At 41.4% G+C, this 18,153-nt stretch overlaps 1 protein-coding gene and 1 pseudogene across 1 annotated transcript in view; one reads left to right on the top strand and one right to left on the bottom strand.

Annotated features, from left to right (window-relative positions):
• Positions 1-769: 769 nt before the first annotated feature.
• LOC136123886 (small integral membrane protein 7 pseudogene) lies at positions 770-997 on the bottom strand (annotated as a pseudogene).
• Positions 998-10,534: 9,537 nt separating this feature from the next.
• Positions 10,535-18,153, top strand: part of FAM241A (family with sequence similarity 241 member A) — a 36,885-nt gene continuing 29,266 nt past the window's right edge. Inside the window, exon 1 of the mRNA XM_065878161.1 lies at positions 10,535-10,856. Coding sequence (XP_065734233.1) covers positions 10,689-10,856 — 168 coding nt within the window. The 5' untranslated portion in view covers positions 10,535-10,688. The remainder of the gene's footprint in view (positions 10,857-18,153) is intronic.

The following is an 18,153-nucleotide window of genomic DNA, read 5'->3' on the forward strand; positions in this document are numbered from 1 at the left end:
AAGCTTTCAGAACTGGGTCCCAATATCACCACATAAATCACTCTCATTCTAAAAACTATACAATTAATGGGCCCAAAAGTTACTTTAATAGAGGGCTTCAAGGCAAGCCAAAGTTTCTCATAAAACCCCCATCTACCCTGCCAACTGCTCTGCACCTCTGTTCCACAGGAACCCATAACACTTCACCCTTCAAGTCCTGGGGACAACCTCAGCAGCATGGAGTGGCCAAGCAGAGCCCATTGGGATAGGGAAGGAATTTGGACACAGACGCAACAACAATGAACTTGTTCATTCCTCACAAATGCAGTCCAATGAGAGGCTGCATCAAACTTAAAAGCCAACCTTTCTGCTTCAGATTCCTGGATACAAAAGATTTTTTTAAATCTGTATAATTTGAACCAAAAAAAGGATGGTTATTAAAAATAAACCAAGAAATACCCAGAAATGGGTTTCCTGTGAAAGTTTGGTAGAAGAGGGATTCTGATCTGATTAAACAATCTAGACACCACAGCCCCTCACATAAACACTCTTCAAACTCTTTTAAGTAGACAGCATTTCAAGGCAGAGGTCAAAATGAAAATATCTTTGAAAAGAAAACAGTGACGTGGCTGGGAAACTGTGTTCATCTTGGCGAACATTTTTTCCACCCACCACAAGCTTGGACTTTCTGGGAAGGTCACTGCTTTTCTGGTAAGAAACATTCTTGAAGTCGTCAGGATGGAGGAAGAGACACTCTGTGAAGGTGTGTTTCCGGTTCTGTACCTGGAGCTCAGGAGCCAAAGAGCACGATCATGCAGAACATCATGAAGACATTCCATAGGGTGATGAAGATTCGAAAATATCTGAGGCTCAGCAAGAACTCCTGGATGTTGTCACCTGTGCTGGGCTCCCTCGACTGCTCCTCAAAGCCTTGCGTGTCCTTCTTTTTCAGCTTAAAGTTGAGCATTGCCCCGGCATTCATCAACAGCGTCCCAAACAGCAGGATGTCCCCAATCATTGTTACTGCCAGAGCGTCCATCAGAACAGGAAGCCCTCTGTATGTTATTTGTCATTTTTCCCTTGCTGCTTTCAAGAATTTTTCTTTGTCTTTAATTTTTGGCAGTTTGATTTCTATGTGTCTCGGCGTGTTTCTCCTTGGGTTTATCCTGTATGGGACTCTCTGTGCTTCCTGGACTTGGGTGGCTATTTCCTTTCCCATGTTAGGGAAGTTTTCAACTATAATCTCTTCAAATATTTTCTCGGGTCCTTTCTCTCTTCTCCTTCTGCGACCCCTATAATGCGAATGTTGTTGCGTTTAATGTTGTCCTAGATGTCTCTCAGGCTGTCTTCATTTCTTTTCATTCTTTTTTCTTTATTCTGTTCCACAGCAGTGAATTCCACCATTCTGCCTTCCAGGTCACTTATCCATTCTTCTGCCTCAGTTATTCTGCTATTGATTCCTTCTAGTGTGGTTTTAATTTCAGTTATTGTAGTGTTCATCTCTGTTTGTTTGTTCTTTAATTCTTCTAGGTCTTTGTTAAACATTTCTTGCATCTTCTCGATCTTTGCCTCCATTCTTTGTCCAGGGTCTTGGATCATCTTCACTATCATTATTCTGAATTCCTTTTCTGGAAGGTTGCCTATCTCCATTTCATTTAGTTGTTTTTCTGGGGTTTTATCTTGTTCATTCATCTGGTACATAGACCTCTGCTTTTTCATCTTGTCTATCTTCCTGTGAATGTGGTTTTTGTTCCACAGGCTGCAGGACTGTAGTTCTTCTTGCTTCTGCTGTCTGCCCTCTGGTGGATGAGGCTATCTAAGAGGATTGAGCACGTTTCCTGATGGGAGGGACTGGTGGTGGGTGTTACTCTGGTGGGCAGAGCTCAGTAAAGCTTTAATCTGCTTGTCTGCTGATGGGTGGGGCTGGGTTCCCTCCCTGTTGGTTGTTTGGCCTGAGGCAACCCCACACTGGAGCCTAGCTGGGCTCTTTGGTTGGGCTAATGGTAGACACTGGGAGGGCTCACGCCAAGGAGTACTTCCCAGAACTTCTGCTGCCAGTGTCCTTGTCCTCACAGTGAGCCACAGTCACCCTCCACCTCTGCAGGAGACCCTCCAACACTAGCAGGTAGGTCTGGTTCAGTCTCCCCTGGGGTCACTGCTCCTTCCCCTGGGTCCCGATGCAAACATTACTTTGTGTGTGCCCTCCAAGAGTGGAGTCTCTGTTTCCCCCAGTCCTGTCAGAGTCCTGCAATCAATTCCCACTAGGCTTCAAAGTCTGATTCTCTAGGAATTCCTCCTCCCATTGCCGGACCCCCAGGTTAGAAATCCTGGCGTGGGGCTCAGAACCTTCACTCCAGTGGGTGGACTTCTGTGGTATAATTGTTCTCCAGTCTGTGAGTCACCCACCCACCAGTTATGGGATTTGATTTTACTGTGATTGCGCCCCTCCTACCATCTCATTGTGGCTTCTCCTTTGTCTTTGGATGTGGGGTAACTTTTTTGGTGAGTTCCAGTGTCTTCCTGTGGATGATTGTTCAACAGTTAGTTGTGATTCTGGTATTCTCGCAAGAGGGACTGAGAGCACGTCCTTCTACTCCGCCACCTTGGTTCTCCTCCAGGCTCAGGGTCTTCTAATGTGGGCCCCCAATTACTCAAGTCCTTACTCTGGGTTGACCTCCATCCCTGACAGAACAGACTGCCTTTGGAGACACAGCGCGGGTCCTTGCTTGGTGTCCAAACACTGATACTGCCCCCACACCCACAGGGAGGACAGGGTGGGAGGGCGGATGCTGCTTCTTGGAACAGGTTTCGTCCTAATAATTGGGGACTGTGGCACCAAGGTGGCACTGCACCAGCAAAGTCAAGGATGCAGTAGGATGTAATCTCTGCAGACCCCCCGCGAGCTCTGGTTAAGAGTGCAAACACTCCTCTGGGTGCAAGAGGAAAAGGGACAGGCTCTGGCTGCCAGCAACCTGGCTGGAGGGAAGCTTCCAGCTCACACGAACGGGCAGAAAATCTCCTCAGTCTTAAATGTATTTACTAGCCAGTTGTCAAGTTCACTTCGCATCCCTGAAACTTGCCTCCTTTGTCTTTCAGACCTAGATCGGAGGGGCAAATACATGGCACTTGTGCCAGTGCTCATATCTCCCGTGCCATGGCAGTTATTCTTTCCCCAAAAGTTCTCACAAGCTATCTTATACAGTGTACCAGGCAGCCATGAAGAGTAACTGGCACATAAGATAAAACCCATCTGCTACCCTTATCTAGTTTTACTTCCACTAGTACCTTGCTGGCAGGTGCTATTTGAAATTTTCAGCATGGGGTCTAATTTCTTGCCCAGCCAAAAACACATATTCTTTCATTTCTGTTTCAGCTCTTTGCATTCCCTTTTGAACCAACCACAAATTTATTTCCTATGTGAGGAAACTCAAGGTCCAACGTCATTAGCAGAGCACAGATAACTATGGTTTCCCACAAGCAATGAAAAATCACAAACATCTCATGTGAGCTCTACTCACGTTATAATACTAATCAATGTATTTAATATTAATACTAAATAATTAATACTAATTAATAGGTGCCAATAATATCCATATTTCACAAATATGAGAACTGAAGATTAGAGAGAGCCAGGATTGAAATTCAGGAAAAGTCAAGACTCTGAATTGTTAGTCCCTACCCTGTACCAACTCTACTTTTCCAGATCCTTCTAAATGGTTCCAGGAATCCTCTTAGAAGTCCTTACTTTTCTTAATACATACTGTTTTAAAGACACATTAAGAATAATAGATTTATTTAGGAAAACACACACAGGAAAGCAAATACAGAAAAATATCAACAACAGGCCAATCTAGGTAAAAGCTCTGCTGGTGTTCATTGTACTATTCTTGCAATTTTTCTGAAGGTTTGAAATTTTTCAAAATGAAAAGTTAGAGACAAGAGAGTAATAGACCTAATTTTCACTGAGTAAAGGGAGTTATTTCATGACAAAGTCTTAAAATTATAGATGTCTTAGAATCATATTAGGACAATTTATATGTTCATTAAAACATTTTAAAAGATTGAGGGGTAGGGAATAGGGAAAATAATTTAAATATGAGTGATTAAAAAAAGATGCAGCATAGGAAAATTCCTTCTACCCTTTTGCTTTTGAGAGTTAACCCCTCTGAGAAGAACAACTTGACCAATTGGAATAAAAGCAAATGACAGCAGCCAAGACACTCAGGTTAGATCTAGAGGCAAAGTCATACAGAAATCATAGAAGTTTAAAGGAGGAGGAGGTTTTTCAAATTGTCCAGTTAAACTTGTTCATTTTACTGATGATGCAATTCAGTACCAGAGACTTTAAATGAACTGCCCTCATTTCTGCAGTCTGATAGTAGCAGAACTACTTCATTTCCTCTGTACCCTAGTTTAGAGCTTGTATCATTCTAACTTCTTTAGTAAGTGATAAAAAGCCAACCCAAGGGCTTCCCTGGTGGCGCAGTGGCTGAGAGTCTGCCTGCCGATGCAGGGGACACGGGTTCGTGCCCTGGTCCGGGAAGATCCCACATGCCGCGGAGCGGCTGGGCCCGTGAGCCGTGGCCGCTGAGCCTGTGCGTCCGGAGCCTGTGCTCCACAATGGGAGAGGCCACAACAGTGAGAGGCCTGCGTACCACAAAGAGCTCATCTCTCAGTCATGCATTCTGCTGGACAGACTTCATTCTCAGGCCCTTATAAGATGGTTCTCCTGTAGTTCCAAGCTCATATCACCACACATCAATCCTGTAGACAAGACTTTGCTTTTTCTACAGTACAAACAAAAATCCCAGAATTGAGTTTCACTGGCCCTGACGGTCCTGATTTGGGCCATGTGCACATCCTCAAATCAGTCACTATAGCTGTGGGAGGTAGGAAGGGTGAAATGCATTTGACTTACTTAGTAAAGGTCTTATTCTCCCCTCCTGGATCCAGGAATAGAGTCATCTTCACTGAAATCACAGACAGAGTGGGAGAGAGTTGAATCAATAAAAAAAGCTGGGGTACTGTTAACATAAGAAGTAGGTACAGATAATAAATGGCAAAATCTACAAATTCTACATCTATCCATAAATAACAGCTGAAAGAATAAAGGCTAAGAGAAGACAAAAACTGCCTTTTAAAAAACATTCAAAAGACTGTCTTGAGGGGAAAAAAAAAAAAAAAGATTTATCAGTTCTCTTGTACTTCAGGAAAGAATTAGGACCAGTAGGCAGAGGAGACAAGGATACAGATTCAACTCAGTAGCTGTAAAGAACTTTCTAACAACTAGAGATATCCAGTAATTGAACAGGTGGCATCATGAAGTAATGAGTTTCCCATAGTTGGAAGCCTTCAAACAGAAGGAGGGTGACCGTCTGTCAGGAATGTTATAGAAGGGATCCCTATACTGGTGGGAGGTTGTTCTAAAATGCTTCTTAGATTCCTTCCAACTTAAGATTCTAAATTATTGAGAACAGCATGAATAAAAGATCCAAACCCATTCAACAACTAAATTATTCAACAAAAGGTAACAACTTTCAGCTATGAAGTTGAGGCAACCAGGCTTTGCGTGCCAGCCATCCAATTTTACAAAGAAAACAGAAACAGATCCTTAAAAATGATTATTTTTAAATTAAAACGTTAAAATTAATTTTACTAGGAAACACACAACCCAGAAAACATTTTAAAAATTTCTCTTCCAAATTTGATCTATATGTTTACATAATTTCACTTCTGTCAGACTTATTCCCTAAATTGAACAGAATTAAGTTCCGTATTACACTTTTTATCTTCCCAGCTCCTGAGATACAGGCTAAGTGGCTCTGCTACTGTCAGGCTGCATTTTTCCACTTAACATCATATTAAATGTGTTTATCACATTGATATAAAATCTTTATCATTACTATTTTAAGGCCTTATACATTTAATTGTGTTGGAATTCCATAGTTTACTCAGACATGTCCCTACTGGAGAGGATTTAGGCTTCTTTCAACTTTTCACTATAGTTTTGCCTTGAACACCAAACAGTTTTGTTTTTTTTTTAACCTCTTTTGAATTTTTTTCTAGGTCTGCAGTTAGTGGCCAAAGAGTATGAATATTTTTATGGTTCTGAATATGTACCACCAAAAGAATGCCATCAGTTTGCAGTGCTACTAGCAGTAATTGAGTTTAACCATTTCTCTAAGGCTTGTCCACATTAGGTTTTATTCAACACTTTAAAAATTGCTAACATATATTAAGTAGCACTTTATAATTGTTTACTTTTCCATTTTTTTCTCTACTAGTGAGTTTGAATAGGCTTCTCAACTCTTTATTTTTTATTTTATTTTTTTCAGTGAAAACACAACTCTTAATCTACATTCCTACTGTAAGGAGAGAACTCAGTAGTACATGTGGATGCAAAGAAGTCACACCAGAAAAAGAGAATAAAACAGTTAAGGTAAACAAATTAGGCCCAAGATGAAGTCACTCATGCTAAACATCACATCGACAAACCAAAACTTAACTAAATTTCGAGCCTCAGAGAAGGAAGGCCTAGGTCAACTGATCAGCCCTTGCCTGCCCAGCACAAGTTACCTCACCAGGCCCCAAGACTTCCTTTGCTCCATATAAGGGGATAACCCAGCATTAACCAATCAGCAAATGCCCAGTATAATTTTCCTGTTCCTGCTCACTTTGGTCTATAACACCCTGTTAAGTTGTACACTTCTTTGGAGTTCCTTTCTATCTGCTAGATTGGATGCTGCCTGATTCATGAATGGCTGAATAAAACCAATAAGATCTTTAAAATTTATTCAGTTGAATTTTGTTCTTTAACAAAAGAGAGAATAGAAATTAATTCCAAGAAGAAAGGTAAATTTTTCCTTCTCCCAATCAGAATGGACTCTCTGGGATGGCTAGAGAACATTGAGAAAGCATTGGTTCACCATGCTTCTGATATAACTTCCTTAAAATAAAGGAACGATAAAGGAAGTGAGTGTTCTCCAGTAAGTTCCTTTTCCTTTAAATTCACATGTTGTCCAGAAATCATAGTTTTTCCTGGGATTTTAGTTAAGATTTCAAACATCTCAAAAATTATTCCCCATACCAAAGGCTCTGCTAAACGGGAAAGAAACAGATTTTTTTTTAAAATGAGAGGCAAAAATTAAAGCACAGGAAGCATATAATAACATCATAGTATGTCAAAAATTAAACTGAAAAATGAAGTTTGGCACAGTTTCTACAAATAACTGCATTTGTTTCTAATATTATATTACTAAATGAGTACAGATCACTCTGATTCGTTAACTTTTCTCTCTGGAAAGTTGTACACGTAAGAGCGGAAGAACGTTAAAAATAAGATATTAAAGGTGTGAAAGTGAGAGAGTTCCCACAGCAACTGCACAAGACACCTTTGCACTACACAGGCCACTCCTGAGAAATGAGTCTGTTTTTTGCCACTTATTAATTCCTGGGAAAACACAAGGTAAATACACTAATAAAATCACAACTAAACTGCATACAATTTGAGACCAACACATTATAGTTGCCTAGGTAATAAGAATCTTATATTTCCCATGGGAAACGGGAAGTAATAGCTTTATATATTTATTATTCATAGTATGCAACAGAGCGAAAACAGTCCTCCCCTCTCATAAGACACACTTGAAAGTATGTTATCTGTGATGTAACCTGAATAATGTCTTTTGTATAAAATGCTACTACTGAGTTTTTTATAAGAGGTGATTCTCTAAATCTTCAGGAAAGACTAAAGTCTCTATAAACAAATGAATAACAGTTCAAAGTGGAAACCCAAGCACTAAATAAAATAAGAAAATGAAGAGGTTCTGACATCAGTCCTAGGCAGGAATCAGAGGATTCTGGCCACCTTTTGGTGAAAGTTCTTGGCTTTTGCCAGGGAAAGCAGAATAGAACTCAAAAGAAAATTAAACGGAAGCTACATGAGAGGAGGGACCTAGACCTGGGCCTAATGCCTAGAGGTGTTCAATAAATATCTGCTAAATAACTGAATGAATGAATACACTTCTCAAAGAATCGAGAAGCCTGACTTTCCAAAAGGCCAGACAGTATGTTCTAAAGCACTTAAGTAAGACTTGTCCCCTAAGTTGAATAAAGCTAAATTCTGTATTATTCTTTTTTTCCTGGCCAGATATATAAATTCTATGCCTTCTGAGTCCTCAAGTATAGAAGGAGTTTCTGTTCACCCTGTAACCTGACTGAAGAGTGCATAGCCGCTCGATTTACCAAGTTAACAGCTACAAGCCAAAAGAGGGTGAACTTCAAAATGTGCCTTAAGCTCCATAGAGTTGGCAGTAAAAAGCGGATATTCTCTGTGCCACATACATAATCCTAAAGTTTTGTTTTAAATATATATATAAGGTCATTTTTTATAAGAAACACTACTAAGAGCCAAAGCAAAATTTCAGGAATGAAAATGTCATTAGAGGAAAGCAATGAGGTCCAACAGGGAATGCTTTTGGGTTCCCATGGTGACATTTGTTTCTGATTATATATATATATATATATATATATATATATATATATATTAAATACTTTCCTCTGGGGTTTTAAAGGCTTTTAAGAAAGGAAATAAACTAAATTCATTTTCTTTCTAATTTGTGATAGCCAAAGGCATATTTTCTAGCTTCTACAATCCTGATTACCAAAACCAGGAAACAGGTCTTTAAAATAAGTCTTTACATTCCCACCTATTTTAATTCCCTCTGGGCCTAGAGACATTTTAATAGAACATCTCAAATAATTCAGTCTTCTCCATACCTAGGCATATTTACTTTGCATTGAAAGATAGCCTGATATTTTACCTATACAATAGTCTATTATCTTTTCAAAATACAGATAAGAGATGTACAAAATTTGATACATTATTTAAGTGCCCTCAACTTCCCTTTAACAAAATGGGTAGGGTAGTCTGATGTGTGTTTTTCAACACCACTAAGCAGTTAACTCAGTTCTGGCACTACCTATCTGGGGATAAGTTCACAGATCTTACAGGCCAAGGACTCAGTTCTGCAAGGCTGCGCCTCCCCCCCACCTCCCCCTCGCTCCAACTCCACCCACCACACACACGTCAGCTGCCAATTGCAACTCCAGGCTGTTACCTGTGCTTCTACCAGCCACCTATATATTGAAGGTTCCTACGATCCCCTCTATGGGTTCCACTAATTTGCTTAGAGCTGCTCACAGAACTCAGAGAAACGTTTACTTACTTTTAGGAGTTTATTATAAAGGATATTCCAAAGAATACAGGGGCACAGTCAGATGAAAAGGTACATAGGGCGAGGTATGCAGTAAGGGGCGCAGAGCTTCCATGCCCTTTCTAAGCTGCCACTCTCCCCCCATCTCCACGTGTTCACCAACCCGGAAGTTCTCTAAAGCCCTATCCTTTGGGTTTCTATGGAGTCTTCATTACAAAGGCATGATTGACTAAACTACTGACCATTGGTGGTCAATTCAACCTCCAGCTCCGCTCCCCTCCTAGGAGATCAGAGGGGGGACTGAAAGTTCCAATCCTCTAATCACAGGCTGGTTCTTCTGACAACCAGGCCCCACCCTTAAGTTACCTAGGGGCTATCAAAAAGTTGCCTCATTAACATAACAAAAGACATCTTTATCCCTTTCACCACTTAGGAAACTCCAAGGTTTTAGGAGCTCTGCGACAGGAATGGGAACAAAGGCAATATATATATATATCTTATTATAAATTGCGATACCACAGGTAGCATGAAAAAGAATTATAAACTAGATGTCTCCCTTACCACACACTGAGTGACATATTCTTACCCATTTATAGAAATATACACAAAGGCAGATAGACCACCAAATGCTCCCAAGGCTCCAACAACCAACACACACCAGGGAAGCACTCAACAGAGAGAGACCTTCAGACCTTCAGAGAGACACAGAGAGGAGGCAAAAGGAACAAAATAGACGGAGAATGTGTATTACTTGTAAAGGATGGACAGCTACTCAGGACAGGCAGTCGGCATCACACCCAGGCACACTGCCAGTGCCAGGCAAGCACAGAGGGGCCCCGCTGGAGTGTGGAGCTCTGTCTGCGTGTGTTTCCCTCTCTCACACACCTACCAACACACGCTCTCCTCTCTCCCTCACAAACGCATACACCGCGTCTTTCACAGTCTCTCTCAACACAGTGCCTATCAGGCTCTCACACACACGAGCTCTCACACACACGAGCTCTCACACACACAGTCTCATGCACATACAATTTCTTATACACAATCTCTCAGTCTTTACGTACGTAGTCTCTCATACACACGTTCTCTCTCTCATAGTCTCTCACACACACACACACACACACACACAGAGCCTCTCTCTCACAATCTCTCACACACAGTCTGTAATGTACATAGTCACACACATATTCTCACAAACGCGCGAACACACACACACACGCGCGCGCGCGCCCCGTTGGCCCCGCCTCTGCCCTGGCCCCTCCCTTCCCCGGGTGGGCTCCGCCCCGGCGGCCGAGGGCGGGGCGAACCGGTGACAGGAGAGGCCGGGCCGGGCTGGTACTTGCGGCGCCCAGGCCGCAGGGGCGCGCTCCGTAGGCTCCTGTCAGCGGCGAGTGTGGCCGATCCCAGGGCGGCTCTCGGGCGGCGATCGCTGCCTCCGGCTTCGTGGCTTGGCCCCTCCGGCGGCCGTCCCGGGCGGCGGGAGTTGGCGGCGGGATGTGCTCGGCCGGGGAGCTGCTTGGCGGCGGCGGCGGCGGCGGCGGCGGCGGAGAGCGCGACGAGGACGGGGACGCGCTGGCGGAGCGGGCGGCGGCGGGGACCGAGCCGGAGCCCGGGGCGAGCCCGCGGCGGCGCGACCGGCGGCCGCAGGAGGAGCAAGAGCAGGTGAGCCAGGAGGGGCGGCGCGGTCCGGCCGGTTTCCCGAGCCCCACGCGGCGGCAGAGGGAAGTGGCCCGGAGGGCGGGCGGCGCCCGGGCTGTGCTCGGCGTGGGGCGCTGGTCGCCGCGGCGTTCTGGGAAGCGGCCCCGGAGAGCGTTTGGACGGAGCCCTCGGGGCCGGGCCGCGGGGTCGCGTGTGCGCTGCCAAGTGCCGGCCAGGAGTCGCGTGCCTGGCGGGGTCAGCGCCGCCCTTACCCACCCGTCGGGCAGAGGCTTCTCAGGCCGGAGCCCGGGGGTCTGTGGAAGTGCCCTCCATAACGGTCACTTATCTAAAAGCCTTACATGTAAACATTCTTCAACTTCGAGTTCATACCCCGGTGCTGTGTTTTAGGGGCCAGTGGCTCCCCTCCCGACTTCCATCTTGTCATTTCTGAACTCACACCTAGCGCCTCTTGTAAGGTGTGGGTGTATTTCTCTAGACATGCAATCAGTATCTGAAGACGTGTAGGAGCGAGTATTACAATAGGTGTCTTGACAGGGACTCTCCGAGAGCAAGTTTTTCACATGAACCCAAAGGGGATCTAAACTTAATTTAAAAACTGAAAAAGCTGAGTAATAATTAAGTTAAAAAAATAATGCCTAAGGCAGAAAGAAAAAAAAAAACTGAAAAAGCAAGGAAATTGCTTTCAGTTGGTACCAAAGGGGAAAAAAGTATGAGTCCAGCCATAATAAGGGAAAAGAGAAGTTGGGTAGTTTTTGAAACTCTCAGAATTTGCTTTCACTAAGTTAAGTATGTGATAATAGGCATTATAACACATCAGTTTATCTTCAAGATTAGGCAAGAAGTTTAATAAAAGAAATTGAATTATATGTGGGATGAATTTTCACCAGCAAATACAGTAATTAGACCTTCAAAAATACCCAAGATAAGCTAGCCTTCAGAATCACAGTAAAGACCAAGAATTAAAATGATTATTTGCCTTTATTACAGTGTATACTGTTGAGATCAGTTGATACCTGTCTCCTCTCATTATCCTTCTGCATCTGTTCTTTTTGTCACATTTCACAAACTCCAACATCATCAGTAAATGCATTAATAGATAAAGTATAAGTTTTAGTGTCTCAGCATTGTTTAGAAAACAGAAATAATTGTGTGGCATGTACAAAATATGCCTTAGCATTAGGTTTGCTCACCATGTGGAAGTGTAATTTTTCATTCTTTTGACAATGTAAGAGATGGTGACTGAAGCAAATAATTGGTAGCTAGGAGATCTTCCTGACTGCTTTCCTGGTAGTTTTCCCCCATTAACTGTACCATGACTCAGTAGCTAAAGGACTGTTTCCTCTTACTTTAGTTGTTCAACTGGAAAAGTGAAGAAAACAGCAACAGGAACTCCCTGGCGGGGAGCGGGGTGTGGATGTATTTGAGCTAAAGGACCCAAAGTAATTTTCAAGTGGTTTTAAGGGAACATGTAAAATACTTCATTTAAGCTTCTGTGGATTTTTCATCATCAGTAGCTCTGGTCTTAACAAAATTGCTTATGGTACAATGACAAGGGATGAAATGAAAAAAGAATGAAACATATAGCCTAGAAAACAGATATACTTTGCATACCTGTTTCTTTCATTGCATGTCATGTAAATTTATTTTCCTGTACTCCTTTGAAAATGTTATCATTTATTTTTATCACATGATTTATTTATGTACTCTAAGTCCACATACACAATACTTGAAAATTACACCTGAGATATGCATTTCCTCCTATATCAGCACCAAAGAAGAACTTCTTATAAAGAAGTCAAAAATAAACAAAAAATTGATACAACCCAACTCATTGGTGTAAAAAGCAAGCTTTTGTGATAAGTCATTTCTTGGTGATAAGTGTAGCTTTTTTTTCAAGTCCTGAAAATGAAATTTAAAATTTGTATGCACTGCCTTGCAATGATGGTAGAGATATAAAGATATTTGAGGGAGAGGTAAATGAAATTAACAACTATAAAACACAGTCTAAGGATTTGTTTTATTTTGTTTTTCTTTAGGCAGATGGTGTGTGTTTGTTTTGTTGTTTTAAGCACACATGGACTCCAAATTACAGAGTATTTTTGAAAACTTGGTTTGTAAACTTGTTGCTTAGAACTTAAAGTGAGCTTTTCCATAGAAACAGTGATATAAACAGAAACAGAACCAAAACTAATTAGCTGGAAATGAGACAGAGGCCATCTCCCTGTTGTCCTTTCTGCTTAGCACACTCACTTAATGTTCCAGAATCTGAGTAGCGTCGCGGAGGTTAAGAGAGAATTGGTAGTAGTGGCAGCGGCAGCAGTAATAGCAGAGGCTCCTTTATATCTGGATCAGGGTTACAGGTGGTGTGCTCTTGAATGCAACAGCTCCAGAAGGCACCTGACTTTTGATCCTCCAGCTCTTTCAAAGATTTTTGTCAGCCCCTAATTTGCTGTATTAAATCCCTTTCTATTTCTAGTTCCTTCACAGTTTGCCCTTACCTGATCATTTGATGAAGGAGCTTTCTTCCTTTGGCTATTCCCCAGCCTAAAGTCTCCTCTACATATATCCTTACCTTCACTGATTTTTCTTTCTATTCCTGTCTGAAAGACTCATGCCCTTCCCTCTACCTGGAAGCCTCTTGCATCAGCTTTGACTTTACAAAACATATCTTTGGCTCATTGTTATTATGATACCAGATCAAAATGGTATTTATTTCCTGTAATACCAAAATACCAGTATTTATATAGGTGTTTTCTTAATAACTAAGATAAGCATCTTTTTTTTTTTTTTTTTTTAATATTTATCCTTAAGTACTACTCCATCTGAGAGAAAACTAAGGTTCCTCTGTCTTTCTGGCCTAAATCTTTCCAGGTACATGATTGACAAGGCAGCCTCTATCCTAGGAAAGGAGGACTTGAAAGACTGGACCAGGTTCCCTAGATGAAGGAACTGTCAAGTCTGAAGTAGGAGTTTGGCCTCTAAGAAAGATAAGCCAGGGAGAGAAGCAAAACGCCCAAGGAACTGAAGGGACAGGGCACAGCTGTCCTACATGTGTGTTGGTAATTGTGTGCATGAGAGATGATCCAAGTATGTTCATGACTGTGAATGCCGGGTCCCTTTAGGTAAGAGGGTCTCTGCCCTGCTGCATACCTGGAAGGTTAAATATCTCCAGTCCTTTTATTACATTTATGTATGTATGTGGCATTTTACAACCTGAATAACCTAAGATGGCCCCCCTGCCTTAGGTGGGATAGAAAGGTCCCATCGTCCTTGGATTGACTTTAGAATCATTATTTTTAGCTTTAAGGTCTTTCTTTATGATTATAAAAGTAATGTGTACTTCGGAAAATGTAGAACTATAAAACAATCTAGGGGGCTTCCCTGGTGGTGCAGTGGTTAAGAGTACGCCTGCTGATGCAGGGGACACGGGTTTGTGCCCCGGTTCGGGAAGATCCCACATGCCGCGGAGCGGCTAGGCCTGTGAGCCATGGCCGCTGAGCCTGCGCGTCCAGAGCCTGCGCTCCGCAATGGGAGAGGCCACAACAGTGAGAGGCCCGCGTACTGCAAAAAAAAAAAAAAAAACAATCTAAAGAAGAAAACAAAAGCATTTGATATCTCACTGAGTAATATTGTGCTATAAAATATGAAACATTTGATGTTACTACATTCATATATCTCTCTGTATGTGTATATGCATATATACACACATATTTTTTAACATGTTTTAATGTAATATTTGGATTTGGTATCTTGTTTTTATCTACTTAGCATGCTGTGTCATTTTCCCATGTTATCAAAATTTCTTTGTAAAAATTATTTTTAGGGCTGCCTAATAATCATTCCCCTAATACTACATATTTAAGTTGCTTCAAACCTTCTTTTATAGATAATGCTGTAATGAAAATCTTTGCTTATAAAGATCTACCTTTTTCTCACAGTTCCACCTTGGAATAAATTCCTAGAACTGGAAGAACTAGGTCAATAAGTCAAACTCTTTGAATCCTCTTGAAACATCCTAAAAAATTGCATTCAGAAAAGGTTGCACCATTGTGCTCTTCTGGCATTAGTATGTAAGAGTGCCGGTTGGAAACCATCCATTCCAGCAACAAACAGTATAATTTATAGATTAATCTTTGCCAACTTAATAGGCAAAAATTATCTTATTGTCGTAAGATACTTCTGGAGAGGTTTACTAAACCATTTGTATATTTATTGAGCATTTGTATTTCTTTTTAATTGTGTTCTTTGACCATTTTTTCTTTTGGCATTATTATAAGATATTAAACTCATATTTCACATTGATTATAATTATTTTCCCTGCTTGCTGTTTACTTTATAATTTTGTTTATGATGTTTTTGACTTAGAAATGCTTTAAATTTTTATTAGCCAAAGGAATTTTTTTGTTAGTTTCATACACACACATCTCACACCCTTATACATGCACACACACACACCCCACACATACATACATTTATCTATTATATTTGTTTAGAAAATTCTTTCTAATCCTACACTTAAACTATCCACCAATATTTTCTTATGTGTGTTTATAGTTTTTTTTTTTTTTACTCTATATATTTAATCTCTTTAGTATGACTTTTTGTATTGTGTGAGGTATGGAGCTGATCTTTTTTGTTTTTCCTAATCATTGAATAATCCACTTTCTCCCTGGCTTTGCAATCCTTTATAGTAGTTATAAATACTGAAGTCTATATCAAGCTTTTACGTTTCTGTTGGCATTGTGAAAGGGATTTCTTTTTCCACATCATGTTTTTGCTGCTGGTTTCTAGCTATTGGTTTTTATTTAGTTCGTTTTAAACTAGCTACCTTTCTGAATTCTTTTGTTAATTCTAATACTAATATATACTAGTATCTCTTAGACTTGATTCTTTTGCATCTTCTAGGTATATAATCATCCACTCTATAGATAAGGTTGATTTTGCTTCCTTTCAGATGGTAATGCTTCATTTCTATTTCTTGCCTTTTGCAATGCTGGAACTTTCAGATAAATGCTGGCTTATAGATATTTAAGTAAATAAATGAAGGAACCTGTATAATGGCATTTATCAAAGAATGTTCCATGAGATCATCTGTAAAAAAAAAAAAAAAAAAAAGATACCAGAGGGAAGCCTTATACCTCCTTTTTGATCTATCATCAAAGATATGATTAGCAGTACATATTCTAGATCCAGAATACCTAGGTTTGAATCCTAACTCTGCCACTTACTAACTGTAACTTTGGGCAAGTTAATTAACCTCTTTGGCCTTCAGTTTCTTCATCTGTATAAAGGGAATAATAGTTGTATCAACACCGTAGAACTGTTATATGTATGTATGTAATATATGTAAAGTGTTTGAGCAGTACTTAGCATATAATAAGCGTGTAAGGGTTAGCTTTTGGACCTAATTTTCAACTAGAACCTAAGTGAAAAGATATCTGAGAAATGTTACTTTTAAGTTTTCCAGACTCTGCAGTTAGAAAGCCACCCTAGGAGGAAGGTGGAATAGAACAGTGCTCCTCAGTTTTAATGTGTAGACAAATTATCTCTTGTTAAATGCAGGTTGTGATTTTGTTGTTCTGGGGTGAGGCCCAAGATTTTGCATCTCTAACAAGCTCCTAAAGCGATGCTGATGCTATGCCCAAGGACCACACTTTGAGTGGCAAGAGAATAATAAGCAAACCAATCCACAGTATTCAACAAACTTGCCCTTGGACATAGTATCAGTAATAGATATATATACATAAGGAAGTTATTTTACTATTTCCCTAGAAGGGTATATTAGAACTCTTGGTAAAGTGTAAGAAGCCAACAAGCCTTGCTTCTCCAGGCCAAGTGATTTGCCCTAGGGCTTACAATTAACTAGTACCAGAGCACACCAGAACCCAGGTCTCCAAACTCCAAAGCCGGCTTTGTTTTTGTTTCAGAAATGCAAAGAGCCCTCACCTATGATGGGAGAACAGTCTGATAAATCTGCTGCTCCCCCTTAGATTGTGTAGTTCAAAAATAGATATCTGTTTATACCCACTTCCTTTCACATCTTTTAAAAGCAGTTTGCAAGCAATACTGTAGCAAGTGCTTTGAGTTTAGATGAACTCAGCCCTAAACTTAAATCTAATTTTTTTCCAATGGGCATCTAGTCACTAACTCAGGGAATAATTTTGTATATGGTAGATATCTTTTGTCCATTTTTTATCATTATTTCAAGAATGGAACTTCTAAATCAGTGGTTCTTAACTGGGGGCAGTTTTGCTCATGGGGGACATTTGGCAATGTCTGGAGACATTTTTGAATGTTAAGACTAAGGGGGTACAGTACCGTCAGCATCTAATAGCAATAGTCCAGGGTTACTGCTAAACATCCTATAATATGCAGAACAGTCGCCTACAGCAAAGCATTGCCTGACCCAAAATGTCAGTAGTGCTGACGTTGAGAAACTCTGCTCAAAATGTATTAGGATTATAGTGGTTTGAGTTGTCAAGAATAATTACTCTGTTGATAGATATTCCAATGGATAGGAAATAATTGTTTATTTTTTTGACACCTACATTCCAAACAGGTAGTCTCCCTACAGATCTTTTCTTGCATCTCTTCTTCCAGCAACTCCTTATATGCAACTTTCTCTATTTTGCTTTCCCTCTTTGTTGGAGAACAGAGGGAACAAAAAGTGCCCACCAAACTGAGAAGTTATCTTGAGACTGAAAAACAAGGCAGGCAGCTCCATATAATCAATGGATCAGTATATTACAGGATAACTTGCTCACAGGGTGGGATCAAGCAGATGATCTGTAAGCGTTTGCAGCTGCACTCCACACTGCCAAGGGGCCACTGAGACAATTTTATAGTTAACATAGGGTATAGGGGTATGTATACCTGCTTGGAAACAGGAAATGCATTCCTAAGTCAATATTTATGAATGGGTAACTAGTCTTGTGGACCAGCAGTCCCCAACCATTTTGGCACCAGGGACTGTTTCGAGGAAGACGGTTTTTCCACGGAGGTTGGGGGATGGTTCAGGCGGTAATGCCAGCGATGGGGAGGGATGCGGAGCGATGGGGAGCGATGGGGGGCGATGGGGAGGGATGGGGAGTGATGGGGAGGGATGGGGAGGGATGGGGAGGGATGGGGAGCGATGGGGAGGGATGGGGAGCGATGGGGAGGGATGGGGAGGGATGGGGAGGGATGGGGAGCAATGGGGAGTGATGGGGAGGGATGGGGAGGGATGGGGAGCGATGGGGAGGGATGGGGAGTGATGGGGGGCCATGGGGAGCCATGGGGAGCCATGGGGAGCAGCAGATGA

Source organism: Phocoena phocoena, chromosome 5 (assembly GCF_963924675.1).
Source record: "Phocoena phocoena chromosome 5, mPhoPho1.1, whole genome shotgun sequence".
In the NCBI taxonomy this organism is placed as follows: Eukaryota; Metazoa; Chordata; class Mammalia; order Artiodactyla; family Phocoenidae; genus Phocoena; species Phocoena phocoena.